Source organism: Dryobates pubescens, chromosome 2, assembly GCF_014839835.1.
Source record: "Dryobates pubescens isolate bDryPub1 chromosome 2, bDryPub1.pri, whole genome shotgun sequence".
Taxonomy (NCBI): Eukaryota; Metazoa; Chordata; class Aves; order Piciformes; family Picidae; genus Dryobates; species Dryobates pubescens.
Window position 1 is genome coordinate 7273484 of NC_071613.1, and position 27969 is coordinate 7301452.

Consider the following 27969-nt stretch of genomic DNA (forward strand, 5'->3'; position numbering starts at 1 on the left):
AAAGTGGCCACACCTCGGGGGGGGGGTGGGGGTGGGAAAGTGGCCACACCTGGGGGGTGGGAGGGTAGAAAAAGATAACAACTTAACTACAAATTAACTCACAGGTGTTTGTACTTAAACCCTTCATCTTAACAGATCTTAAAATCAATGATATTGTAGATTTGGAATCATAGCATCATTAAGGTTGGAAAGACCTTTAAGATCAAGTCCAACCTTCTACCCAGCACCTCCATCACCACTAGAGCGTGATGTGAAGTGCTACAACTACTCATTTCTTCAGCGCCTCCAGGGATGGTGACTCCACCACCTCCCTGAGCAGTCTATTCCAGCGCCTTGCCAGTGAGGTTATCTACAAACTATCTTTCTTCTCTCATGCTTTAAAAACTGTCCCTGACAAAACACAGAACAAACTCTGAGCAAAATAGGCTGACTCCTGAACTGTTTTTCTTCTTCTTTCCCTCTCCTGCTTCTCTTTTTCTTTTCCATAGAACGGTCTGGGTTGGAAGGGACTTCCAAAGGTCATGAAGTACAACCCCCTGTACAGTAAGCAGGGGCATCCTCAACCAGATCAGGTTGCCCAGAGCCCTGACAGGCCTCACCTGGAATATCTTCAGGTGTAGGGCCTCAACCTGGGCAAATTGTTCCACTACCCTCATGGTTGGGCTTGTTGATCTTAAATATCTTTTCTGACCAAAGCAATTCTACAATTTTATGAGCCCATTCTGTTCCAACATCATATGGATTCTATTTCTTCCATATCCTTGTTCTTCTTGTGTTTCAAGGATAATTAATACGCTGTATTTAGCTCTTATTTTTTTATGCAAGCCTCACATTTGCTTTCTTCTAGCGGTTTTGCTCCTTCCCTTTCCCTTTTGAATGTACTTCCACCTTTGGATTATTTCCTCTTCCTCTCCAACTTCACCTTCCTCTGAGCTGATCTCCTTGCATTCACTCCTTCCCTATATTGACTTGCACATTTCCAACTCCTCACCTGTGTCAATTCATTAATCCTTTATCTAACCACCTGGACACCTCCTGAAGGTGTCTTGTTCAAAGTCAGTGCATCTATACCTAAATGCATGTTGCTGCCTCTGAAACCACTGTCTGTAGCTGTGGTCTGAAGGGTTCCCTATACCACTGTTAGCAGACTGCATGCTAAAAAAGCGAGTTCCTCATTTTTGCATCAACTTGAGGTAGCTACACCACTGAGTTCCCCATTTGGAGAAGCCTTTAGAGGGCCTCTGCTGACAAGTGGAGGTTGACCCTTTAAATCCTGTAGGCATCCTTTTATAGCACTAATTTGTTCTCTATAGGTGACTCACCATCCCTTTGCAACCCTCAAGTAATCAAAACCCTCCCATTGTTTGGAGCTAACAACTGTTAAATAGTAGCTTTTAACCAGCCTTCCGTGAGTCCTATCGATGCACTGCATCCATTTGTTAGGAAATAAAGTTAAAAAGGCAATTTTAGATGGCACTGATTAAATTCTTTAAAGCAACAACAACAGCAAAAAAAACCCACCCAAATCAAACCAAACACTTGCCGCTGTAACACTTCCTATTTTAGCACCATCCTGGTTTAATTATGAGTTTGTAATTACATATTCTAATGAGAACTTTGCAATCCCTTGCCGTACACAACAGTGCCTTCTCAGTCACTGTTTTCAACACAGAGTTATCAAAATGTTCTCAGGATGTAATTAGTTTCTCTGTTTTCTTACGATTAAAGCCGCTGCAGAGGATGTTTCCCACAAATCTGCGATCTGAAAATGAACATGCTTAGTGCTGTGGATCCTATATCTGGAGATTCATTTGGGGCACACAGCCAAATCTGGCAGTTGTCTAGGATTTTAGCTTCATTGAGCAATCAGTTGAACGTTCATTCAGCGTGTTTCCCTATTTTGACAGCAAAGCAGCACAATCAACTGCTGCTTCTCTGACAGGAATCTCAAGCATGAACAGCCAAGAGAAGCTGTGGACACCTCAACCCTACAAGTGTTTAAAACCCAGCTGGATAAAGCTTTGAGCAACCTGGGCTAGTGGAAGGAGCAGGCTGAGAGAGGATGTCCTCCCTCTCTACTCTGCCCTGGTGAGTCCTTGTCTGGGGTACTATGCCCAGACTTGCTCCTCAGCTCAAGAAGGACAAGGACTTACTGGAGAGAGTCCAGTGGAGACCTGCTAAAATGATGAGGGGTCTGGAACATCTACTTTATGAAGAAAGGCTGAGAGAACGGATGTTGTTTAGACTGCAGGATATTGAGAGGACACCTAATTAGCACTGATCAGTATCGAAAGGGAGAGCACCAGGGGGATGGAGACAGACTCTTCTCAGTGGTGTCCAAAGATAGGACAAGTTCAATAGACACAAACTGGAACACAGGAGGTTCTATGTAAACATATGGAAAAACTTTACTGGGAGGGTGGGCAGAGCACTGGCACAGGCTGGTCAGGGAGGTTGTGGAGTCTCCTGGGGAGGCATCCAAAACCCACCTGGACGTGCTCCTCTGCTATTTACTCTGGGTGATCATGACTAGGCAGAAAGAAAAGACTAGATGGTCTTCAGAGGTCCATTCTGTGGTTCTGAAGTGGGCTCCTGGGGTCTCCTACATCATACGTAGGCAATGAGTCCCTCGTAGGTCTCTCGATGGTCTTTATTAGTAAGCGTGAACCACACCCAGTCTTGACAGGAGGTAGCCATTTTGTGGCACTCAAACTTTGGCTGTCTCCTGGAAATGAGGGCTGCTTTGCATAGAGATCTAGAGACCTGTTGTTCCAGAAGGTTCTTTTCATTCAGAAGGGAGAAGGGCTGTCAGACCACCCTGTGAATGAACAGGATAGCACCAGAAGGCCGTGCCAGGGGTGTTGGTTGAGCCTCACCCCCTGAGGCAGCACTCACTGTCACCTGAGAAGGACAGGGTTTGCAGCTGGGCTGATTGATGATTGATCTTCACAAGTGGATTTTAGTGGGGGAACAAATTAGATTTCTCTAATGGGAGCTCTGCCATTTATGGGAACAAGCTGCCAGTTTTCTGCTGGTATCAGAGGAAAAGACTGGTGCCAAGAAATGCTGCCTCCATTTAACAGGAAAGAACCCTGCACGATACATTTTCCTAATAGCAAAAAGCCCAGGCAAGGTGCAGGAGAGATAAAAGAACAAGCCAGACAAGTATTTACCTGTGCAAAGATACAAAGTCAGTCCAAACTATCAGCCTGGCTTGTGGACTGTTTGGAAACCAGAACATCTTCTTCAAGGCTCTCGCCACAGTCTCTTGTGTGGTGCTGAGCATCTTTCAGTGTAAATCTTGTAGCTCCGAGAGAAGTTTGAGGTATGCTGTGTTTTGGCCTGGTGGGTCCTTTTGGCAGCCATGCACAAACCGCTCCAGTACTTGTTTGGTAGAGTCACAACTGACTCAACAGGACCATGAAACAGTTGCCTCAAGCCCATCTTGAAATGAGCAAAGGCAGAAAAGCCAGACGACAGCCATGTGTTCCCAGGTTCTCGGATCAATAGTGCTGCTTTCAAAACTGCCTTTCCATAAAGCCTTCAGGCGCCTGCATGGTCCTGATAAATGAGATGCAAGTTTCATTTGAATCATTAATCTCCCCTGAACTGAGCTTTATGAAAATTGAATTCCCAGAGAGCCATGAGATCAGCCTTGCAGTAAGTTTCTGCCAGCAGGGACCTGCAGAATCTCAGTCACATTCTACAGAAACAGGTGCTGAGAACTCACAAGGACACGCATCGGGGAATCACAGAATGTTAGGGGCTGGAAGGGACCTCAAAAGATCATGCAGTCCAACCCCCTTGCCAGAGCAGATCATGCTGGAATGCATCCAGGTGGGTCTCAACTATCTCCAGAGAGGGAGACTCCACAACTCCCCTGGGCAGCCTGCTCCGGAGATCAGCTTCTCATCCCAACCCAGCATCACCCAGGCTTCCTGCCTTCACACTCTGAATTTTCTGGATGTTAAATCAGTCAGTGACAAAACTTCTGAAGGAATCCTGTCCAAAGACTAACAGATCAAAGTTAGCATTGCCAGCCACCTGGCTGGTCTGAAAGATTCCCTACACTTTAAGCATACTTTGTAGCTCCTTTTCCTGCAAAACAACTACAGACTTAGGTTTGCCTTCCAGTTGGTGAGACCACATTGGGAGTCTGAACTATCCTTATGCAAGTTTCCTTTGCATCCAGGTTTTTATTTATTTATTTTTAAACGAAAGCAGGCAGAGGGAGAAAAAGATTTTATTTCCAGACAGCAGATCATTTTATTTTAAGTAGTTCTGTGAGCCAACTAATTTTCAAGCTGTGCATCACACTTGTTAATGAGACCGTAGCACCTAACACTGTTCCTTCTCGCTGTTAAAGACTATCGGTTTTATTAGTGGCTCTTACAGCTGAGTTATTCCTATTTTGCGATCACGTGCTGCCAAAAAGCTTTAATCCAGAAATTTATACTTCCCCCCCTCCCCATAAGGGTAAGCCCTCATTATCTCCAGCTGCGCACCCAGGCAGGTGCCCCACAATTCAGCGCTGCCCCACAAAGCCTCCGAGCTGCCTTTCCCTGCGGGCTGTTCTGGCTGCTGCTTGGGGGACTCCGTGCCCAGGCGAGGGCTAAGAGTGGAAGGAAGAAGGCCTCTCTCGCTTTCCAGCGTACGCCATGAAGGGGCTGGGGGGCGTGGGGCCGCGGCTAGCGGACAGCCAAGGCTAAGCCCGGTCTGGGTCACGTCCCGCTCGCAAGTGGCCCAGCCTGGCCTGTCCCAGCCACCACCCCCTGGAGACTCCTGGCCTTTCCCCTTCACCGCCGCCCGCCCGGGGCCGCCCCAGCTCGGCCCCGCGAAGCCGCAGGAGGAGCCCGAGCCGTGGGCCGGCCCGGCGGGGCAGCAGGGGGAGCACGATCCCGAGCCGGGTGTAGGCGCGGGGCGAGCCGCGGCTCCAGCTGCCAGCAGCCGCCGCAGGAGCCGGGAGGGCGACAACTCGGTGCCGGAGGCGGCACGAAAAGCCCAGCGCAGAAACCGAGGATGCGGCGAACGCGGGCTTCGCCGCCTTCAGCCTCCGCTTAGCCGCGGGGCGCAGAGTCTCCGGCGGCAGCTGCGAGGCTGCGGCAGCTCCCAGGCTCCGGCACCCACCAGGCTCTGGCACCCGCCGCCCCTCGGCGCCGGGGAGCAGGAAGCGGCGCTTGGCCGGCGCGGCCGGGTCCCAACGCTCCCCCCACCCGCGCTCCCTCCCCCTCCCCGCCCAGCGCAGAGCGGGCGCCGGCGGCACGGGCCGCCGCGGGAGCAGCAGGCGCTGGCGTCGGATGCCTGCGCTACGCCATCCCGGTGCTGCCGCGGCCTGGACTCCGCGAGGAGCGCGGGCGAGGAGGCGGCGGACGATCGGCGGGCAGCTGCGGGCACTCCTTTGTGTCACAGGTCGGTATGGGGGAGCGACGAGGGGGCGTGGGGCGGTGGGAGGGAGAGCCGCGGGACGCCGGGGGGAGAGGGGAGCGGCGGGGCGGGCTGGGACGGGCTCCCTCCGGATACCCCAGTTCCTCCCGCAGGGCTGAGGCTGGTGGGCACTAAAACGTGCCCCTCTGTGCCCGGCCTATGCCCGCTGCGGGCATGGCGGGCGGGGGACTTGTTTGTGTTGGGCTGACTGAGGGTAGCCCTGGCAGGAGAAGTCCCAGAACCTCTCCGTAGGTCGGTGGTGGCGGGGGGAGGGGGAGCGGGCGGAGGGGCTCGGCCGCTTCTGCCGCGGGGCAGGGGATACTGGACCATTCCTCCGGGCCCCTCGCCCCCCGCACCTTCCCCGCTGCCGGTGGCTGGGAAGTTTCGGCCCAGGCACCGTTTGGCCGCCGCTGTTGATTGTTTATCGCGGTGAGGCGGCACCGAAAATAGGTCAGAAATAACGTCCAGCTCGTACCCGCCGTTAAAGTCCCCCAGCACCGGCCGAGGAGCTGGGGCAGGAGGAGGCGTTGCTGCTTTCTCCCTCCTCGCCTTCCTGAGAAGTAGTCGGATTCTCCCAGCGTTTGAAACTGTGCTTGGTTCTTTATTTATTTTCAATACCTTCTCCCCACCCCCCCAACCCCGTGGAAAGTTGCTGGCCGAGCGCTAGGAATAGCTCCCAGCTATTTCCTGGTGCGCGGAGGACGGCACTGGCGGTTCCCTCTTCCCCGCTCGCCCGGTGGGGCCGGCCGGGCTCTCTGTTCGCTCCGTCCGAGCAGGGCAGAGCCTGGGCTCCCAAACGCAGGCAGAGCGTTCCCATGCCTGCGGCAGGGCACTGCAGACGCTCGGTGCATGCTCCTGACTCCTCTTACCACCATCCGTAGGATATCTTCAGGGATGAATTAACCCTAGGACTCTTAACAGCATGATCAGTAAGCACACTCGTGGAAGTCATCTCTCCTTTCTGCCTTGTGTAAAGTCTTTCCTTTCTGTCTTGTGTTATTTTAAGCGTTTTTTTTTCCAATAGAACTTATTTGAAAACTTTTGATGATTGTATGTTGCAGACATATCACTTAGAAGGGAAACTGCATAGCATTACAGAATATAACAATGAGAATTGGGAAGATGTGCAGTCATGGTGATATAACTAAAGAGGTGTCCGTGCTGAAGTGTTTAAGCTCACTTCCCCATTCTTCCGGTTGCAGTGGGTTTTTCAGTGCGAAAGGTGAACAAAACTTCAGGTTGAAGTGTTACATTTTATCAAGTAAGTAGCACTAAATGTTTTGGTTTACTGGGTTTTGCTTTGTTTTTGAAGGAATCCAGACAGCTGGCTTCATGTTGGCTTTTGCATGGGCAAAGCCTGAGCTGAAAGGCACATGCCCCCCCCCCCCTTAGTTTGCTATGTTGGTAACAAGTAGGGAACGCTGCTGGTGTGATCTTTATTGCTCTGGAAGGGAATTTATTTACACATTCATAGTGGTGAAAAAACTGTTTGGCCTTTACTAGAGGTTAATTGCCACAATCCACACCTGATTCTCTACAGCTGTGTGACACTGAAACAGCCTTTTCAAGAGTTCTAGGTTTGTGGAAGAGCAAATTCAGTACTTGGGTATCCTTTTTATTATTCTGCTTAACAGCTCACTGCCCATTAGAACCAAACACTACTGTTTTGTAGGAAGCAAACAGTAATCCAGTCTCTGGCTGTATCTCTCTGAGTGCTTTAAATGAATGAAACACACAATCATCAGCTTGCTCCGTTTCTTCCATGTGACCGTGGCACTAGTCAGAGTCTGAGTACCTGCTTTTGGTATGTCAGAGCACAGCTCTAAATCTGAGTCAGCATTTTCCTTGGATGGACCAACTTGTTTTCCTGCCTCTCGTTTCTTCCCCTGTAAGCAGCATGAGTCGGTGCTTTGGCTTTCCTTCAGTATGAACGTGAGCTTGTTCTTGGGAATGGCTAAATTTCCCTCATGTGAAATAAAATCCTGGAAAACTGCAAGGACTGACTGATACAATATGTACAAATACTAATTTTGTGCCAGGCAGCCCAACACACTTGGTGATTCAATGGAATTCCATTGCTGTGGCGTTTAGTTGCAGGTTGAGTTCAGCAGAACCTCAGAAGCAACACCTCGAGGTCTGCTGGCGTTTCAGAGTTAAACTTCGGTGTCTCTTCTGAAGCCCCAGTGATGGATGTGCAACTGCTGCCTGGCACTCTAGTTTTGTGGTTTGAATGTTTCCTTTGGAAGTGCTTGGTTTCCAAAGCTGGGCCTTTTATATTTCTATCCCACATGGAAGAATCGGGGGATGCAATTCCCAAGCAGGGAGACGTGTGAAAGTCAAGATCTATAGGCTCTCTCCAGCATTCCCTGTTGACTTTGCTAGTCAGTTCTCCACTGAGGAAGACTCTTGACAAGTTCTGGGGGCTTGATTGTTGTGGCTTTATGACCTTGTGATCACCCTGTGACAGGATGTTTCTGTCAGTATCTCGCTCTCAGCATGGAACAGTCTCTGTGAGAGTGCTGGAAGTTATTAGGATGGGATATCTATGCTGCAGCCCTTTGGCTAGCTGTGGAGATGGATAGGAAAGCAAAGTCTGGCAGAGAGGGGGAGGCAGATCAGTGTGAGTGGCAAGCTTCTGAGCTACTGCAGTTAGAGATATGGGAACCCTTCCTGACCTCTGAAACTTGTGCTGTTAGTCCATTTCTTTGAAGAGAACCAACCTCAGAGGCAGGTGACTAAATGTGTTTTTTAATGTAATACTGAGTGTGATGATGCCTGACTCTCTTTTGGCCTGGGTGCTGTCCCCAACAAATGTAAAAGTTAAACTGCTACCAAAGGTGGAGCTCAGTGTGAGATTGCAGTAAATGATTGTGAATTCTTGTTGCTCTTGACCTTGTTTCAGTGTTTGAAGTTGTTGCTGATGCAGACCTTCTCACCCTAGCTTGCTAAATGATTCACATTATGCTTTGTGTTTTCTGTCTTGAAACCCTTCTGTTCTTCTTCAGCCCTCAGTCCTTACAGACTGTGGAGTAGGCTTGGCAGAATCTTGTTAACCAGGATGGAAGAGTTGCATTTTTTTGTTGTGTGGTGTTTCCCTCCCTCTCCCTGTGTGGAAGAATACAGTCTTGCTAGTGCTTAATTGTTTTCATGACAGGACAGACGAGTACCATCTGCATATTGACCAGCAATTGCTGGTGATGGTTATTTGTTTTCCCAGCCTGCTGTTGGATGCCTGGTGCTTCTGACAGGCCATCAGCTCATTTTGGCCATGTAGCCAAAATAAAGTATCCATGGGAAGTAGCAGCACATTTATTTTTCCTTTTGGTTAAACTATGACTGTAACTTTAGAGTGTCTTGAACGAATGATTTAATCTTGTGTTGCTTTTTTTTCTCTCCTAGTGAAAAAGCTTGGGAAATGTGATTTTTTTGTTTTTAAATGGAAAGGTTGTTTACATAGCAACCTTTAAAGGCTTTATGTGTAGGATATAGAAACACAGAGACACGGAACAATAAGGGTTTGAAGAGGCCTTTAAAGATCATCTAGTCCAACCCCCCTGTCGGAGCAAGCTCACCTAGAGCAGATTGCGCAGAGCAGCACCCAGGCAGGTGCTGAATGCTTCCAGAGAAGGAGACTCTACCACCTCTCTGGACAGCCTGTGCCAGTGCTCCACCACCTTCACAGGAATGAATTCCCATCTCCAAGTTTGCATGGAACTTCCTGTGGTCAATTTTGATGAATTTCCTTCTCCATGCTTGGGTGGAACGTTCTATGTTCAGTGTAGTGCCTGCCCTTCAACCTTTGAGTCGTGATCTGGCTGTTTTAAATCGGGAGCGAGAGACTGGGTTTGACTGGTTAAAGCCACTCAAAAGCCACTTCTTGTGAGCTTACTACAATCAGACTACACTTCAGAATAAATGCTACTTCTGTGGTTTTTCTGCCACAGCGAGGCAAAACAGTAAATTATGTCTTTACATTCTGTCAGCATTCATTCACTCTGCCTTTTCAGTGTGGCAAGATGCATGCTGTTACATTTGATAAGCATCTGCTGATCTTGGCCTTCTCTAGCATTTCACCAAGCACTTTTTGATCACTTTCATTCAGGAGATACACCTCAGAAAATGTTGTGCATAGAAACCGATGTCACTGTAGAAGTGTGAAGAGAGCAGTTAAATATTTATGCGTTCTGGTGGACAGCAAGGTCTGCATGGGACAGCCATGTTCTCTTGTGGCCAGGAGGGCCAATGGGATCCTGGGGTCTATCAAGAAAAGTGTGTCCAGCAGGGCTAGAGGAGGTTCTTTTCCTCCTCTAGTCTGCCCTGGTGAGACCACACCTGCAATACTGCGTCCAGCTCTGGCCTCGCCAATTCAAGAGAGACAGGGAACTGCTGGACAGAGTCCAATGGAGAGCCTTGAAGATGATTAGGGGACTTGAGCATCTCTCCTATGAGGAGAGGCTGCGAGCCCTGGGGCTGTTTAGTTTGGAGAAGAGAAGGCTGAGAGGGGATCCGATCAATGTCTATCAATATCTGAGGGGTGGGTATTGAGTGAAGGGGGCCAAGCTCATTTTGGTTGTGCACAGTAACAAGACAAGGAACAATGGATACGAATTTGTACATAGAAAGTTTCAGCTCAAGGCGAGGAGAAAACTTCTTTAGGGTGAGTGACAGAACACTGGAACAAGGCTGCCCAGAGAGGTTGTGGCTTGTCCTTCTCTGGAGCCTTTCAAAACCTGTCAGGATGCATTCTTGTGCAGACTACCCTAGGGGATCCTGTGCTTGTCAGTGGGCTTGGGAGTTGATGATCTCTGGGGGTCCCTTCCAACCTCTGACATTCTGTGGTTCCTCTCTAGCAAAAGCAGTTGGTATGTGGGTAATGTGGCAGTGTCACTGGTGTTTGTCTGTCCTACGAGCTGTCTTCCTCAAAGAACAATACCTGGAACATTTGTGGTAACAAGAGTGTAGAACAAAGGAGTATACAAGAGAAAAAGAAATCAGAAAGGGAGGAAATAAGGTTACCATAGTTTAGGGTCGGGGAGAAGTCAGGTGAGCAGACTTTGTTTACTTCCAGCAGGAAATCAGCGACAGCACTATTCTTGGAAAGAGCAGGCAGAGAAATGAGGAACAGGATGAAACCTCCCAGAGTTCAACTTAGAAGCAGAACAAATTGAAAATGCTAAAGCAGATTGAAATGACATGGCTTCTATTTCTGATTCGGTGGGTTCAGTTTCTTGTTTTGTTTAATGGATTTTTCTTGAGAAGTTTTGGATGCCTGAAGAAATTTAGTTGACACAGGAGCTGCACTAAAACTTGGTGCAGTGACAGAGCCAAGCATCAACTGGGGGAGCAAAAAGTTAATTCATGTGTCAGCTGGGGACGTCTCGGGCTGAAGCGTGCAGCAGCGGCAGGGACTCTTGAGCATCCTTGTCAAGCTGGAATTTTGTTGCAGGCTCAGCTCTGGTGTATTCCAGAACGCTGGCTCCTGGCCCTGCAACGAGCAGCAGCGACTCTCTTTTGTCCTGTCACCTCAGCACAGGTGTGCTAAGAATCCTGAACTTCCTATTTTGCAACAAGAAGATAAGGAGTCTTTTATCAATATTTCCTACAAAAAAAAAAAACAACAAAAGATCCCTCACTTTTGAATTGCATGGCTTCTATCAGGGGAATTGAAAGCATGTACTTCTTACTGTTGTGATTTTTCAAGGGAAAAGCTACACATTTGTTACCTCTCATCCTACAGAAACATATTTATGCAAATAGTTTGCCAGATCTCCGCTATTGAAACAAAACCTGTGCACACCACATCCCCAGCTTCTCAGAATTAAGAAGAATGAGCCTGCAGCATTCATCAGTGGTGCAGGAAGCCTGATGCTTGACTTCTGACATTTTGAAAGCATAAACTGGCTTGTTTTTCAGATCTAGCTCTCCTTATGATAATCACTGCCTTGTTCACCTGGTGTCATGTCATGAATCTGTCACAGAACCATTAAGGCTGGAAAAGACCTTTAAGATATCCCTATTAGTGATCATGACATGGATTACCTCTTGTGTACAGCATGTGAAGCCAGATAAGCTTACCAGACTTTTTAGCTATAAAATGTATTGAAATCTCTGTGTGCTTTAGAAGATTTTGTTTGGGGGTAAAGTTAACAAGCAAGGGTTTGGCATTTACTAATTTATTTTTTTTTAAGGTATCAAGAGTGGCTTGCAGTTTATCTTTTTATCTTCTTTCTATTTTAGCTCACGAGAGCAATGTGGTAGTATTTGCTCTTCTGCAGGTTTAAGAGGCATCATTCTAAGAGGCAGTACTTGCTTCCCAGGCTGTCAATTCAGTTGTCACTTGATGAGTTTTCTGCATAATGAATGTACATTTCCATGTATAAAAATTCCATCTAGATACTGTATTTAATGCTGCTGTCTTTTAGTAGTAGAGATGTTTGTTTATCTAGTGCTTTTATACTACATTATATATATATTGCTTGCCTGCCTATTTATGGGGCCCATCAAGCTTTCTATAAACGTGAGAAATATTTTTCTGGGCAAACTCTGAAATTCAAGCAGCTATGAGATAATTCCAGGGCCTATGGGTTCATCCACCTCTGACTTTTAAACCCCCTTCACCTTAGAGCAATTATTCAGATCAAAATGTGCCAAGGGAGGATGTTTGAAGTACCAAAACGCTGAGGAGAAAAACATAGATTTTACTGCTTTACCTGTGGCACAGCACAGCATAAAGGTTGTAACATTTGAGGTCAACACAAGGTGGAGGTCAGTACTTGGATCTGCAAGTTTGTGGCCATTCTGTCAGGCTGGACTTCTTTTTCTAGTGAAAGGTCTTGCTGCCGGGGTAGAAGTTCTATGCCACTGGGGTTTACCTGCTGCTAATTTTACTTTGCATGTTCTTAAGATAGGACTTCTGTGAAAAGTACATTGTGTGACTTGGAAATTAACTTGAAGGACAGCCAGTGCTACAAATGTTTGGTGTGAGGTAGGGCTGGTGACTAGGAGCTCTGATAGGTGTCCTTTTAGCTTGTGAAAAGTGTAACAGCTGATGGAGTTTAGGTGGGAAAATGAATTTTCCTGGCTGCTCAGTACGGGCAGCTGCCAGTTTGCTTTTCTCGGGCAGGACAGGAGGGAACAAGGACCTGGTTGAAAACAATTAAGTACTCCCTTTTTACAAAGGCTTGTAGTGGCAAGACGAGGGGAATGGCTTTCAGCTGGAAGAGGGGAGATTGAGACTAGAACAGGTGGCTCAGGGAGGTGGTTGAGGCCCCATCTCTGGAGATTTTCGAGGTGGGGTTCAACAGGACTCTGGGCAACCTGATCTAGTTGAGGATGTGGCTGCTGACTGGGTGGCCTTTGGAGGTCCCTTCCAGCCCAGATCATTGTATGATTCTAACCCATCTTATGCTATTGCAGGATAGTCGTTGAGCTTTCTTCCCCACGTATATTATGTTGTATTTAATGGGTATTTTACCTTTTAATTGTATCAAATGTGAAAGCAGCATGTAAGGAATTTAATACCTCTGAAATGTTAGTACAAGAATTGCTGACTAAATATGACAAGGAAATGGTAGGAGAAAAGGAGTGAAAATAACCCCAAAAGCTCTTTCATGTAAAACATTGCCCAAATTGTTTTAATAGCATTGGTAAAGACTCAAGGTAATCAAAAAAATCAGTTTCCTGCTTTAGTTTGATGGGGCCCTTCAAGTCTAGCCCTTGAAGCTCCTGGAGATGATGATTAGACTTGTTTTGTTTTGAATGTGTTCTTTGGAAAACAAAGCTATGCCATTTTAGGTTGGTGTCAGTTGCTTTCGCGGCTTCTCACCCATCACTGTTGTTCTGTCAGTTAAATGCCAGGCGGGGAAGGGGAAGGTAAGAGGGGCAGAAAGCTTTCAAGCTGCAAAGTAAACAATTGCAAAACTGGAATTTGATCAAGCTGTTTAATAGAGACTTGAGTAGTAATTTTTATTTTGGCACTGTAGTTTGGAAGGAAGCAGTGCCAGTGCTGTTAGGGTTGCAGGCTGTAGGGCTGGAGCAAGCTCGGGTGACCCTGTCTCGCTTGCTCTGTGACAAGGAGTGGAAGGGCCCTTCCTCAGCAAAAATTATTCCTGTTACCCAACAGGAGCATGTTTCAGGGTCTGTGTGGACAAAAAGCTCTGGAAGCTGCTCAGTTTTCAGTCTCCTGTGCCTCCTTTGGGAAAGAAACATCTCTGATTCAAGTTGCCAGGGCAGGTCCCAGGTGAGTGGCTGCCTCCCTGGGCAGCCAGGCCTGTGAGCAGGACAGAGCTTAGACTGGGCTGGTGTCTGTGCTTTGGGGCTGTGGCCCTCCCTAGGTGGAAGAAGTGCTGTCTCCTTCCTCTTTCAGCATTTCAAGTGCATCTGAGGAAGGAATAGAGGGTATTTTACTTAAGGAATGGGCAGTTTATCTTGCTCAGCTCTTTCTTTTCCTGTGCCAAGGCAGTGGCTTAAGGAGATGGGCACACTGTGGGGACAGCTAGCCAGAGCAACCGCTGTGTTCACCTTCCCTTCCCTGTCATCCTGATGGCACTGCTATTTGTGGCTCTGTGCTTTGAAACAGGATAAGGAAGGGATCTGATCAAGCTCTGCAAAAATAGATGATTCCAGTATGGTAAGTAATTCATTTTAAAATGCTGTCCCACGAGCACTGTGTTGGCAGTGTTGTGGGGGCGATCCACTGATGCTGCGAAGATGGGAATGAGCACCTGGGGCAGAAACTTCTGAAGCTGTTGCTGGTGTGGAAGACTTCCTATAGGTTCAGAGGCAAAGCTGGCTTAAATTCTTACCGTGTCCTTGCTTACATCTTCAGGGTTAGATGTTGATATTGGTGTACTCTCTCAGGTGTATCAGGGCAGCTGTTTGCAGAACTCTCCAGGATAGGTGAGATGCTGCAATGTAAACAAACCAACCCTTGCAAAGTAACCCCAAAATCCTTGTAAAGGTTTGCTTTGATGATGGTAGGTTGTTTTTTGCTCTCCACAACTGCCAGTGCAATTGCAGAGAAAGCTGTTTGGGGTGGGTGGGAGCAGGTCTGCAAAGGTAGCAGAGGGAAATCCTTCAATGACTTTGCTGTTGATATATTGTAATGTGCTCTTTTCTCCTGGTGCTTACTGACATAAATTCCTTCCTGCAGCATATATGCTGCATTGAGCACCTCCTGGGCTATCATAAAGTCCTCATAAATGTCTCCTCTGGAGACATTCAAAACCCACCTGGATGTGTTCCTGTGTGACCTGATTACTTAGAGCATTCTCTGGTGCTCCATCCAACTTAAGGCTGTCTCAACGTATTAACAAGTGTTGTCTCTCACAGATGAATTGGAAGTAAGTTGAGGAAGTAAGTGGGTGGAAGGGCCTGGCTAGATCACTTTGAGCTCTACACATCATACTCTATTTTGCTACTGCAGCAACAGCTCTGTCTGCTGAAAGAAGAATCATAGAGTCATTAAGGTTGGAAAAGGCCTCTAAGATCCTCAAGTTAACCCAACACCCCCCACACCCCTAAACCATGTCCTGAACTGCCACACTTGAATCTTTTTTGAACACCTCCAGGGATGGTGACTCCCTGGAAGCCTTCCACTTCTCTCATATCTAGAGAATCAATATGGGCTTCCACACATCCAACAGAGAACCATGAGGATGATTAGGGGACTTGAGCATCTCCCCTATGAAGAGAGACTGAGAGCCCTGGGGCTGTTTAGTGTGGAGAAGAGAAGACTGAGAGGGGATCTTGTCAATGTCTATCAATATCTGAGGGGTGGGTGTCAAGTGGAGAGGGCCAAGCTCTTCAGGGGGGTGTGGAGTGATAAGGAACAACAGGTTCAAGCTTCAACATAGAACAATTCACCTCAACACAAGGAGAAACTTCTTTTCAGTGAGGCTGACAGAACACTGGAACAGGCTGCCTAGAGAAGTTGTGGAGTCTCCCTCTCTGGAGACTTTCAACACCCACCTGGATGCATTCTTATGCAGGCTACCCTAAGTGATCCTGCTCTGGCAGGGGGGGTTTGGACTTGATCTCTTGAGGTCCCTTCCAACATCTAATGCACTGTGGTGCTGTGATACATGACTCCCATGTGTTTCTAAAATATATTTGTGTGAAAGCCTTAGTGCACCTTTTCCGTGCTGCACATGCAGCCTATCACCAGAGATGGTAGTGTAGAAACTACTGAGGAAGTGGGTTTGTGACCACTGAGCCCAGATCAGGTTTACCACCAGATTATCTCCTAATGTAACTTCGATCAGGCAGGCAAACTAAGTTCATAAGAGTACACAACATATCATTTGCTCTGACTTAATGCTTACTGTGGGGGGAAATAGGTAACTGGATGGCATAAAGCCTTCCAACACAAAGCAAACCTGTCAAAACTAAGCTGTAGTTACCACCTTGACCTCAGAGCAGATATTGGAACAAAAAGGCAACTCTGTAAGTAGTGCTCTGTTTTATTTACAGAGGACAGTAATATGGAATGATTGCCTCTTAAAAATAATCTATGGTTAGGTTTATTTTTCATCTCTCTTGGAATCAAAGCTTTATTTATTTTAATTTTTTTCCAGTAAGTTTGAGATGGGAATGGAAATAACTTTCTCTTGGATACTCTTGTGGTTCATAAAATATGGCAGAGTAATGTCTTTAACAGTCATAGCAGATGTTTTAATGCCCAATTCATTCATCCATGTGAGACCTATTCTTCATCTAATGGCAGTCCTTAGTACATGAGATTCAAAGAGATACTGCTTTCATCTTTTGTATAAGTAGGAGAATGAAGTGTGTGTTAAGTACCTTAAAGAAACCCTTCACATTTTGTGAGGAACCTATTTGCTTAGACTGAGTAAAATCATTTTATTAGGTTGGAAGGGAACTTAAAGATCATCTAGTTCTAACCTCCCTGCCATGGGTAGGGACACTTTCCATTAGCACAGGTTGCTCGTGGCCTCATCCATCCTGGCCTTGAAGACCTCCAGGGAAAGGGCATCCACAACCTCCCTGAGCAGCCTGTTCCAGTGTGTCACCACCCTTACTGTCAAGAATTTCTTCCTTATTTGCAATGTAAATCTGCCCTCCTCTAGCTTCAGTCCATTCCCTCTCGTCCTGTTGCTACAAGCCCTTGTAAGAAGTCCCTTCCTGGCTTTCTTGTAGGTCCCCTTCAGGTACTGGAAGGCTGTTCTCAGGTCTGCCCAGAGCCTTCTCTTCTCCAGGCTGAAAAACTGTAAATGTCAATGCCTGTCCCCATATCCCTCTGATCATCTTTGTGGCCTCTTCTGGATCTGCTCTAGCAGTTCCATGCCCCTCTTACACAGAGGGCACCAGAACTGGCCACAGTACTGCAAGTGGGGTCTCATGGCAGCAGAGTAGAGGAGCAGAATCACCTCTCTCCTCCTGCTGGTCACACGTCTTTGGATGCATCTCAGGACATAGTTGGCCTTCTGGGCAACCTGATGGTGAGTGGATAACTAAATTGATGATTTACACTGTCCACCCTCCTTGGATCTTAGCATGAGAGTTGTAGTATTTGGTTCGTTTTCTCTCCCTGAGCTGGTACACAGGAACAAACTGGGGCAAAGAGCTGGTAGCACATGTCCTGAACTGCCCCTGCTTCCCTGCTCAATGGTGCATTTTGCTAAGTCAGACTCAGAGGCAGTCAAATTTGTGCCAGTTATTTCATAATCTTTTAATCATAACTTCTGAAATGTGGGGTTTGTTTTTAGGAGAACTCTTTTGCAAAAGACAAATAAAGCAAATTGCTGATGAAACTGTTGCTCATGGAGAGGAGAAGAGAGTTGGTTTTTTTTTAAGCTTTTTTAGAGAGCCCTCAACACAGGAAGGGCATAGACCTGATGGAGCAGGAAGGCCACGAAGGTGATCAGAACACCACTGCTACAAGGACAGGCTGAGTGAGCTGGAATTGTTCAGCCTGGAGAAGGCTTTGGAGAGACCTAATAACAACCTTCCCATACCTGAAGGGGGCTGCAGAGGGACTGTGTGCAAAGGCCTGCAGTGCTGGGACGATGAGCAATGGCTTCAAACTAGAGAAAAGCAGATTTAGATTGGATGTTAGGAACATGTTCTGCACCATGAGGGTGGTGGAACACTGCAACAGGTTGCCCAGGGAGGTGGTTGAGGCCCCATCCCTGGAGATACTCAAGGTGAGGCTGGACAGGGCTCTGAGGCAACCTCATCGAGTAGAGGATGTCCCTGCTGACTGCAGCAGGTTTGGACTGGCTGACTTTTGGAGGTCCTTTCCAACCCAAACCATTCTGTGAGTCTATAATTCCGTGATGAAGTATTTTTGTTCAGTGGCTGAGGAAAGAAGACACTGAAGCCAGTGTCCAAACTGGGGGCAGTGATCAAGCGTGTGGGGTCTGTTTTGCAAGCAGCTGGCCGGGTGCTGTAGATGAATCCTCATTGTAGCTGTGGGATACAGGATCTTGTGCCTAATCTAGTGGCCATGAAAGGTTAGGAGTTGCCATCGTGGAGGGAAGAGGGCATACCAGTTGGGAAGCAGACTTACAACTGTGCTGCTCACAGAACTTTTCATGTTAAACTTTTTAATGAGGAAGCTTGGAAGTGACATGTCATTTGTCAGAGCAGACAAAGACCAATGCTAGGGTAGAAGGGAATAAGCCTAATAAATGTTCAAGATGAATTACTGTATCACATCCATAATCTATTAATAGGGGAGAAGAAAAGAAATAAATGCAACATATTAATGACTGCCATCCTCAGTGGGAATAATCAAGCTGTCAGCTCAAAGTAGTGAGTGTGTTGTTTTTATCAGTGTGCTGCATAGTGGGCCAAGATCCTGGTGCTAAATTTAAAGCCAAAAATGTAGGCAAATTTGAATTTTAATGCTTGATGAAGCTGGTTGTTTATCTAGCCTGTTAAAATGTCATAGATATCTCACATTAGCTGTGTTAGAAATGGTGAATCAAACCTTGCAGTGGCTGGCTGGCAAGTCATCTAGGCTTAGAGAAGCAGCCAAGAAGAAAACTAATAGTTGAGTTTTGCCCTGAGCCCTGGAATTAGGTCATTTTTTAAAAGCTGTATTTAAGTAGCTGTGGTTATTTACATGGATAGAATTATTTATGACTGGGAAGCTTTTCAAAAGAATATATTGAATAAATCTTGATCCTCAGGTGGCCAAGAAAGCCAACGGCATCCTGGCTTGTATCACAAACAGGGTGGCCAGCAGGAACTGGGAGGTGGTCATCCCCCTGTGCTCAGCATTGGTGAGGCCCGCACCTCAAGTACTGTGTTCAGTTCTGGGCCCCTTGCTATAGGAAGGACATTGAGGTTCTGGAGCATGGCCAGAGAAGGGCAACAAGGCTGGAGAAGGGCCTGGAGCACCTGGGCTGTGAGGAGGGGTTGAGGGAGCTGGGGGTGTTCAGGCTGGAGGAGGCTGAGGGGTGACCTCATTGCGCTCTGCAGCTCCCTGAAGGGAGGTTGGAGTGAGGAGGGGGCAGCCTCTGCTCTTTGGTGGCAAGTAACAGGAACAGAGGAAATGGTTGCAAGCTGCAGCAGGGGAGGTTCAGGCTGGATGCTGGGAAATACTTCTTCCCAGAGAGGGTTCTCCGACATTGGAATGGTCTACCCAGGGCAGTGCTGGAGTCACCATCACTGAGGGTGTTCAAGCAGCCTGAGGGCCTGGTGCTTGGGGACATGGTTTAGTGTTGACCCTTCAGTGCTGGGTCAAAGGTTGGACTGGATGAGCTTGGAGGTCATTACCAACCATATGTTTTCTGTGATTCTGTTAGGCAGCCTTTTCTGCTGTCTTTTTCTAAGTGATAGTCAGGTTGTCTTTAAAACTGTGGCAATGAACTGAATCACAGAATGCCAGGTTGGAAGGCACCCCAAAGATCTTTTGGTCCCACTTGTACCTCTCTAGATACCTCCACTTAAGGGCCAGGGGTTTCTGTTTGTTTCCTTGTTTTCCAACATGATGGTTATGCCATCCAAAATTCAATCAGCCTTTGTTTTCTACACCCTCACCTTTTTAATTACAGAGAACCAGGCTTTAGTTGTAGTGCTGGGAAGCTCAAGTCTTCACCCAAAACCCTGTGATGCCAGGTGCTGCTGCACAGCTGCAAAAGGCATTTTAAAGGAGTGCAAGAGGGCTGTGATTGATGGATGCAGTAGTCCAGGCTCTCTCTGCAGGAGATGCAAAGAGAGAGGTGAAATGACCAAAATAAAAGGCTGATTCTTTGCTGAATTAACACATCCAGTGAATTATGCTTCCCACCCACCCACCCCACCCCCCAGCCTCACAATAATTAAAACAAAAGAGGATATTGACTTGGATGAGTTTTGGCTGTCTGCATAGAACATATTTCTAATCACAGGCAGAAAAATTTGGCAGGTCTTGTACATGGGCTTGCCAAAGGCTAGGTTTACAGTCAGGTTGTGCTGTCATGCACTCCCAGAAAGCAGGTATTAGAAGCTGCCTTGCAGATCAGGTCAAGAGCTCTGTTTTCACCACACTGAGTTTCAACAGAAGGCTGTGTCCAAGAAACAGCTAAAATTGGACTTGGAAGATAGTTCTCAGGTAGGGGGACAAACCTGTGAGTCATCAGCACAGAGATAGATGGTGGCTGAATTTGCATTGGCAGCTGCTGGATCCCTTGAGCATAAAGGAGAAGAGGACAAGGGGAAAAAGGTTGGGGATGGAGGTGTACAAAGCTCCTCCAGAAAATTAGAAGGGGAAACAAAATGACCTGAAGACTGTGTTAATGAGCAGCTAGGGGGAAAAAAACCACAGAGGAAAACAAACATTTTGTTGTACTTTTATTTGCAGGGTTCTCTGGTTTTGTTTTTGTCTTCCAGCAGATAAAAATATTAAGTCTAAGGCTGGATCAAGTTCAATTACTCAGAATTTTGTATCTCTTCTCTCTGTTCAAAAAGAGCTTAGCCTTTTTTAAAAGGAAGCTGGAATGACACAGGCTGTATGGCAAACAAATGGAATCGGTGTTGGTGCCACTTGGGGTGGCTTTGTGGTGTTGGGATTGTACAAGGAGTTATTTGAGGGAAGGGCTGCTATCCAGAAGCATCTTGACAGGCTTGAGAAGTGAGCCAGTGCCAGCTGCATGACTTTCAACAAGTCAAACTGCAAGGTCCTGTGCCTGGGTTGGGCCAAATCCAGGCTGGGTGCAGAGTGGGTTGAGAGCAGCCCTGAAGAAAGAGACTTGGGGCTTTTGGTTGAGAAGCTCAACATGAATCAGCAGTGCCCTCATGCAGCCTAGAAGGCAAATTGTGTGCTGGGCTGCATCAAAGGGAGTGTGGCCAGCATGTCAAGACAGCTGATTCTGCTCCTTTGCTCTGGTCTGGTGAGACCTCACCTCAAATACTGCCTCCAGTTCTGCTGTCCCCAGCATAAGGAGGACACAGAGCTGTTGGAGTGAGTCCAGAGGAGATCCAAGGGCTGAAAACACCTCTGCTGTGAGCATATGCTGGGTTCAGAGGAGGTCATGAAGATGATCAGAGGGCTGGAACACCTCCCCTGTGGGGAGAGGCTGAGACACCTGGGGTTGCTCAGCCTAGAGAAGAGAAGACTCTGAGCAGACTTTATAGCTTCCAGTATCTGAAGGGATCTTACAGGAAGGCTGATAATGGTGTGTAGAGACAGGATAAGGGGGAATGGTTTGAAGCTGAGGGAAAGCAGGTTCAGCCTGGATCTTAGGAAGAAGCTCTTCAGTATGAGGGTGGTGAGACTCTGGAATGGGCTGCCCAGGGTGGTTGTGGATACCTCCAACCTTTGGGGGGTGTTCAGGGCCAAGGAGGGATGAGGGCTCTAGCTGAGAGGTGTCCTAGCCCATGTTGGTGAGGTTGGAGTAGATGGTCTCTAAGGTCTGTTCCAGCCTAGGATAGCCTGTGATTAATAATTTGTAATGTCACACATCACATTTTTTTAATGCCAGATAATGTCTTTTTTTCTTTCTTCACTTGTTCTGTTTTCATCTCTTCAAAGCTAAGGCAAAACCAGTTTATTTCCTGACTTGCCTGCAGAAGCTGTGACAGATTTAGTGTCTGTAGAAGACACTAAGTTCCTCTAAGAAGGGATAACTAAGTCTTCTCATTTGTTTGTGTCTGAAATCTAATGGTTGTCAGACAAAAGGGAGACTTGAGTTATTTTGTGTAGGGCTTTTATTTTAATGCCCTAATGGTTTAAAAACCACAAGGGACTGAATCTGAACAGGCAGTTCTGAGGTAGTGGTTTAGCAGGAGCTTCAAGGAGAGCTTCAGAACGTGAGGTGGTATTGACCTACTTAGGGTATTTGCTCTGAGAAAGTGGGTTCTTGGGTTTAAGGCCCTCCCTTGCATTTTGTCCTCAAAGGAGAGGGGGCACAGGATTTACTAGGAGGGTTTCATCTGACCTGTTCCTGTGAGTTTTCTCCCTGGGAGCTATGTAGGACTGCGTGGGGGCATGAGCTGTATTTGATGACTCAGGCCAGAATATCTTCCTACCTCCTCATCACTACATTGCTGCTGATGAGCTGAGAGTCCCACTGGATGGAGATCATGGAGGCTGGTGGGTGGGTGGGGGTGGACCCAAGTCCTCTGAGAGCTGGATTTTAGAATCCCTTAGTGGAGACAGTAATGGTTGGGTTGCCAGCTCTCCTGGTTGGTTCATCAGCAGATTCAACTTAACCCATGACACAGCTTTGCCAGGGCATGGACTTCATGAGATTTATAGAATGGGTTGGGTTGGAAGGGACCTTAAAGGGCATCTAGTTCCAACCCCACTGCCATGGGCAGGGATGCCTCCCACTAGCCCTGGTTGCTCAAGGCCTCATCCAGCCTGGCTTTGAACACCTCCAGGGAGAGGGCATCTACAACCTCCCTGGGCAAATCTGTTCCAGTGTATCTCCACCCTCACTCTAAAGAATTTCTTCCTGATCTCCCATCTGAATCTCTCCTCCTCGAGCTTCAATCCATTCCCTCTCATCCTGTCACAAGGCAGTGGTTTTTTTTTAACTTCATTTAGCAAAAGTAGGCATCAGACACTTGGAGAAAGCTGGAAGTTGAAGTGCAGGAACTGAGGGCACACAAGGATGATCCAAAGGCTGCAGCACCTCTGCTGTGAGGATAGGCTGAGGGTGCTGGGGGTGTTAAGGCTGGAGAAGAGAAGGCTCTGGGGGGAGTTTAGAGCTGCCTTCCAATACCTGAAGGGGTACTACAGGAAGGCTGGAGAAGGACTTTTCATAAGGGTGGCAGTAGGACAAGGGGAATGGTTTGAAACTGAGGGAGAGCAGGGTTAGACTGGATTTGAGGAAGAAGTTCTTCAGTATGTGGATGATGAGACTCTGGAGTAGGCTGCCTGGGAGTCTGTGGATGCATCCTGCCTGGGGGTGTTCAAGGCCAGGTTGCATGAGGCTTTGAGCAGCTGAGTCTAGTTGAGAGGCATCCCTGCCCACAGCAGGGAGGTTGGATTAGGTGATCTTTCCAGGTCCCTTCCAAACTAAGCCAATTTCGGATTGTAGAAGGCAGGGGCTGTTGCTGGGACCCAGGAAAAGAAACTGAAGACCATGAGCACTGAAAAATTCTAGAGAGAATGCTATTAGTGAAATATTTGTGTGTGTTTGTTTTTCAGTTCAGACAGGATGGTTTTGACAGCAGTAGTGAAGAACTGGAAGACTGGTTAATGAAGATACTAAAATGGAGTATCTAGCAGTGGAGGTAAGACATTCTTTGACCCTGTTGTGGTTTTGTATCTTACTGTCTTGCAGTTCCTACTACAAGGAGCTGGATTCATGGCAGTGTTGCCCAAGCATTTCTTGGGAGAACAAAGCTGGTTTAGGAGGTTTCTGTGCACCTCCATCTGCCTTTTCATTGCACTCTTGGGTGCTCTGATGCAGCTACCGTGAAGTCTCACTGAAATGATCAATTTAGAAACACAAGAGAGTCAAGAAACATTTATTTTCTTTTCCTTCTGATGGTCCTTTAAAAATCTGCTGTCCTGTGATGCCTTTTGTCCTGTGGCTTCAGAAAGAGGTGAATTTGGATAACCAAAGAAGTGGTGAGTTGGTGTGAGGAAAAGAGGGTCTGGCCAGGGTGTGAAGGAGGTTTTCCAACTGAAGAAGATAAATAAACACCTAGCATGTGAAAGAAAGTACATTGGTGGCCCTCAAGATGGGATCAAGTGGCTTTAGCTGACATTTTAACTGGTCAATGTTCAGTCTCAGTGCTTAAATACTTTGGAATATTGAAATGCTGTTTTGATTCTGCTGAGTAGTTCCTGGAATTCGTGAAACCACCTTGCTCTAACCTTCTGCTTTCTTCTCATTTATTATCAGATCTTGATAGGTGTTCCCTGTGCTGTGTTAAGCTCTGTTGCTCACAGGTAGTTAAGTTCCTCCTGAAGGCTGCTTCTGCTTCTTCCAGGCACACAAAGCAATAGCTTGGTTTGTGAATGCTAATTATATGCTTGAAAATACAGCAATGAACTCATTAAGTATTAAAATGAGCTGTGGCCATGTAATGTCATTGAAGTTAGTGAAGCTTAGCTGTAATTTCAAATGGAATCTGCACAAATAAATACTTTTAAAGGAGTTTAGCATTAGGTTTTTGTGTGGTTGGCATACAAAACATGGAGCCATTGTCCAAGTTCTGATTTGCCCCTTTAAAATACTTAATCACTGTTACCCTTTCTAGCATGGGTTTCAAAACAGTGTTTTCCTTGGTGTTCATGGATTCATCAACTGATAGAACGGTTTAGGTTGGGAAGGACCTTGAAGATCATCTAGCTCCAAAGCCTCACCATAGGCAGGGACACCTCCCGCCGGCCCAGGTTGTTCAAGGCCTCATCCAACCTGGCCTTGAGCACCTCCAGGGAGGTGGGCAACCTGTTCCAGTGTCTCACCACCTTCACTGTAAAGAATTTCTTCCTAATCTCCAGTCTCAATCTCCCCTTCTCAATCTTCAATCCATTTTCTCTTGTCCTATCACTACAAGCCCTTGTAAAAACGCCCTTCTCTTGTTGACAGGAAAGATGTTGACAGAAAAGTAAAGGCTGTGTTGATGTCAGCCCAGGGCTGGCTTTGCAGTTGCTGCTGGAGCAAGGGTTGGGTGCCCCTTTTTCAAATGCTGTTGCTCTGTTTCTGAACTAAAACACATGCTGCTGCGTTGTGCAGGTGACCCTGCATTGGCAGGGGGGTTGGACTCAATGATCTGCAGAGGTCCCTTCCAAACCCTAGCATTCTGTGATTCTGTGTTTGCTAGGCCTGCAGATAGTGCCTGCCCAGGCAGTTTTTAGTGGGCTGGCTGGGAATGTCAGCTTGACAGAGGAAGGAGGGAGTAGCCCCAGCTAGAGCCGTGCTAGGCACAATAGAAATGCCACAAGTTCACTGGACAGCCCTTTTTGGCAGCTGTGCTTTTCTTGGTGAGTTAACTCATTCATAAAATGGACCTTTGAACTTGTCTAATTGGACAATTTCTAGATTGTTCTGAGCTTTCCTCCAAGGGGCCTGAGGGACCTTGAAGCTCTTGGGAGTGACTGCTTGGCCCAGCAGCTCCTGCAGGAACAGATTTTCTTTCTCTCAGCAGTGGCAAACTGTTCAGGGCCAGGGTGCCATTCATTGTGCTGGGAAGTCAGAGGCATGTGATGTCTTCCTCCCTTGAAAATAAGAGTTTCATCAAATGCAACCTGCATGAGACTGCCCCATGGCATCCTCTAAGATGTTTGACTTTTTTTCCTGAGTGTTTTAAAGTGAGCTTCTTTCTGAGGTATTGGACAGATCCATCAAACAGCCCACAAGGGTCATGGTGGGTCTAGGATCTCGGGATCTCTGCTCTGTGGCAGATTAGGTTCCATGTGCTTGCATTTTGGTACCTGGTGTGCATAGAATCATAGACTGCATTGAGTTGTAAGGGACTTTTCAAGGCCATGTAGTCCAACCTCCCTGCAGTGAGCTGGAACGTCTTTAACTGGATCATGAAGCTCAGAGTCCCAGCTTGACCTTCAGTGCTTCCAGGGATGGGGCCTCCACTGCTTCCCTCATAGTGAAGAACTGAAATACTACAGATGCTGTAGTTTGGATCTTGCAAACTACAGGGCCCTCGATCTGAGTTCTTCATATTGTCCCTACAGCTTCAGCAGCAGAATTGCTCTTTCTCTGTCCCTGTTACTTCAGTAATGTATACTGTTTCTGGTTTTGTCAAGTGCACAAACAGTCCTTGTGTTGACTGTTAAACAAGAAGTTGATTCTGACCTTGGTTTATAACTATAAAATCTAAACCTGTGCTGTGGTGCTTGAAGCCTTCCAGCTTCTCTAGAGTGAGGACAGAAAGGTAAATCTTATCTTGAGTCATTTGCCAAGATAATTCAGTTGGTAGGCTGGAGGTAGCTCCTAAAGGTAACTTTGCATTCAGGTGACTGATATCTGCTGTGGCAAGGACTTTTGGTGCATGCTCCTGTGTTTGAGTCTCAGTTGTGCACTTGCAGCCCAGAAACCAAATCATGTCCTGGGCTGCATCAAGAGAAGCATAGCCAGCAGGTCGAGGGAAGTGATTCTCCCCCTCTACTCTGCTCTGCTGAGACCCCACCTGGAGTACTGCCTCCAGTTCTGGAGCCCCTATTACAAGAGGGATCAGGAGGTGCTGGAAGGTGTCCAGAGAAGGGCCACGAGGATGAGCAGAGGGCTGGAGCACCTCTGCTATGAGGACAGACTGAGGGAGTTGGGGCTGTTCAGTCTGGAGAAGAGAAGGCTCCGAGGAGACCTAATGGTGGCCTTCCAGTATCTGAAGGGGGCTACAAGAAAGCTGGGGAGGGATTTTTTAGGGTGTCAGGGAGTGATAGGACTGGGGGGGCATGAAGCAAAACTAGAAATGGGTAAATTGAGATTGGATGTTAGGAAGAAGTTCTTCCCTATGAGGGTGGTGAGACACTGAAACAGGTTGCCCAGGGAGGTGGTGGAAGCCTCATCCCTGGAGGTTTTTGCAGCCAGGCTGGATGTGGCTGTGAGCAACCTGCTGTAGTGTGAGATGTCCCTGGCCATGGCAGGGGGATTGGAACAGGATGATCCTTGAGGTCCCTTCCAACCCTAACAATTCTGTGATTCTGTACTGCCTGCTCCTTCACAGACACATTTGTAGTGGCTGCTGCTTCACAGACACCCAAATGCATGCTCAAAACTCTGGAAACAAAAGAAACCCTTAACCCATTCAGGTTTGAGCCAGGCTACCTTTTTTGTCTTCACTGCTTCTTCGTGGACTGATGTGCATGAAGGATAGAGTGGTTTAGGGTTTGGGGTTTGCTTACTCCTCAAACCAGAACAGTGCTTGCAAGGAGTGGGAAGTTTGAAGGCAAGTGTTTGCAAAAAGTGTAGGCTATTTTATTAACGTAGTTGAGTGCTGTTGAAGGAAAACCAGCAAAATCCAGACAAGCCTGTGGGATTTTAATTAAAGTATCAGCAGGCAGTTGTAAATTAGCAAGAATGTGCCAGTCTGTGGCTGCAAGGAAGACAGTGAGAAGTAACACTTTACTACTAACAGAGTGACTAAACATGGGGCATGTTGCCCTCCTTAACTCCTGCCTTCCCTCTAGAGCTTTACATAATCTGGGCAGGCACTTTCTCTGCCCTGCTTGGCCACACTGTAATTCAGCTCTCCCTGTCCTCATGGCAGAGCTGAGGCACTGCTGCTGCACAATCATTCTGCTTCAGCAAGGGCTGGAAGCAGCCTGTGCTCAGTCTCTCCTTGTTGGCAGTATTTTTCCATCTCCAGCCAAGTATCAGAGCTGAGCTGCAGTTTGTAGGTATCAGTGAGTGCCAGGATTGTATTATGCTGATGGTGTGTTGTGAAACTCCTCTGATAACAACTTGATTCCTTCAAGACAAAGATAGAAGTTACTGTGGGCAGGATTTGGTGCATCCTAGATTCTTGGTTACCCCAGGGGCTGTGTATTTAAGGAAGCTGTGTAAAATTGTGTATAGCACTGCTCTTTTGAAGGACTAGCCCAGGTGTTATCCCCAGCTTGTGTTCTAAACCAACTTTTGTTTTCTGTTTGTTTGCAGTAACTAAGGTGCTGACAAGTTTTGACTTCTTCATCCTCCTAAACATGAGTGAAGTTCAGGCTATGGTAGAATTCTCCGTGGAGCTCCACAAGTTCTTCAATGTGGATTTGTTTCAACGAGGGTAGGTGGTGCCTCCTTTCAAACGTCACACTGATGTTGGAAAGACTGTAATGGGTATTGTCCTGTAGTGTTGCTTCCTATTTTATTGGCTATTTTTATGGTGACCTGAGAAAATGTCTGTTCCATCTTGGAAAGCTGCATGCTTTCTAGGAATTAAATACTCAAATGAGTTGGTCTGAAACTTAAGTTGTTATAAAATATTTTCTAATTGGGGAAGAAGGAAGCTCTGTAGATTTAGAGGGTAGATTGTATTCTTATCCTTTATATATCTTATCCTTTACCCTTTCATATCTTAATTTCTGTAACCCTTTTACTCTGTCCTCATCGTAAGAAGGACACAAGAGCTGTTGGAGTGAGGCCAGAGGAGGGCTACAAAGATCATCCCAGGGCTGGAGCACCTCAG

At 47.1% G+C, this 27969-nt stretch overlaps 2 protein-coding genes across 2 annotated transcripts in view; both read left to right on the forward strand.

Moving 5' to 3' along the window:
- Nucleotides 1-3555: 3555 nt before the first annotated feature.
- LOC128898016 (basic salivary proline-rich protein 2-like) lies at nucleotides 3556-27485 on the forward strand. Its single transcript, XM_054168957.1, has 4 exons — nucleotides 3556-3660; nucleotides 4748-5409; nucleotides 23027-23112; nucleotides 27447-27485. The coding sequence occupies exons 1-3, from the start codon at nucleotides 3556-3558 to the stop codon at nucleotides 23076-23078; spliced, it is 819 nt and encodes a 272-aa protein (XP_054024932.1). The 3' UTR covers nucleotides 23079-23112; nucleotides 27447-27485.
- Nucleotides 27447-27969, forward strand: part of FAM135A (family with sequence similarity 135 member A) — an 81234-nt gene continuing 80711 nt past the window's right edge. Inside the window, exon 1 of the mRNA XM_054169661.1 lies at nucleotides 27447-27567. Within this exon, the coding sequence (XP_054025636.1) occupies nucleotides 27491-27567 (77 nt within the window). The 5' untranslated portion in view covers nucleotides 27447-27490. The remainder of the gene's footprint in view (nucleotides 27568-27969) is intronic.

Bases quoted from the DNA above. Each gene is read 5' to 3' on its own strand.
- LOC128898016 (XM_054168957.1), top strand. From the start codon at position 3,556: ATGGTCCTGATAAATGAGATGCAAGTTTCATTTGAATCATTAATCTCC. The intron at 3,661-4,747 runs GTAAGTTTCTGC...CAAGTGGCCCAG, and splicing joins GCCATGAGATCAGCCTTGCA to CCTGGCCTGTCCCAGCCACC. The intron at 5,410-23,026 runs GTCGGTATGGGG...TTTGTTTTTCAG, and splicing joins GGCACTCCTTTGTGTCACAG to TTCAGACAGGATGGTTTTGA.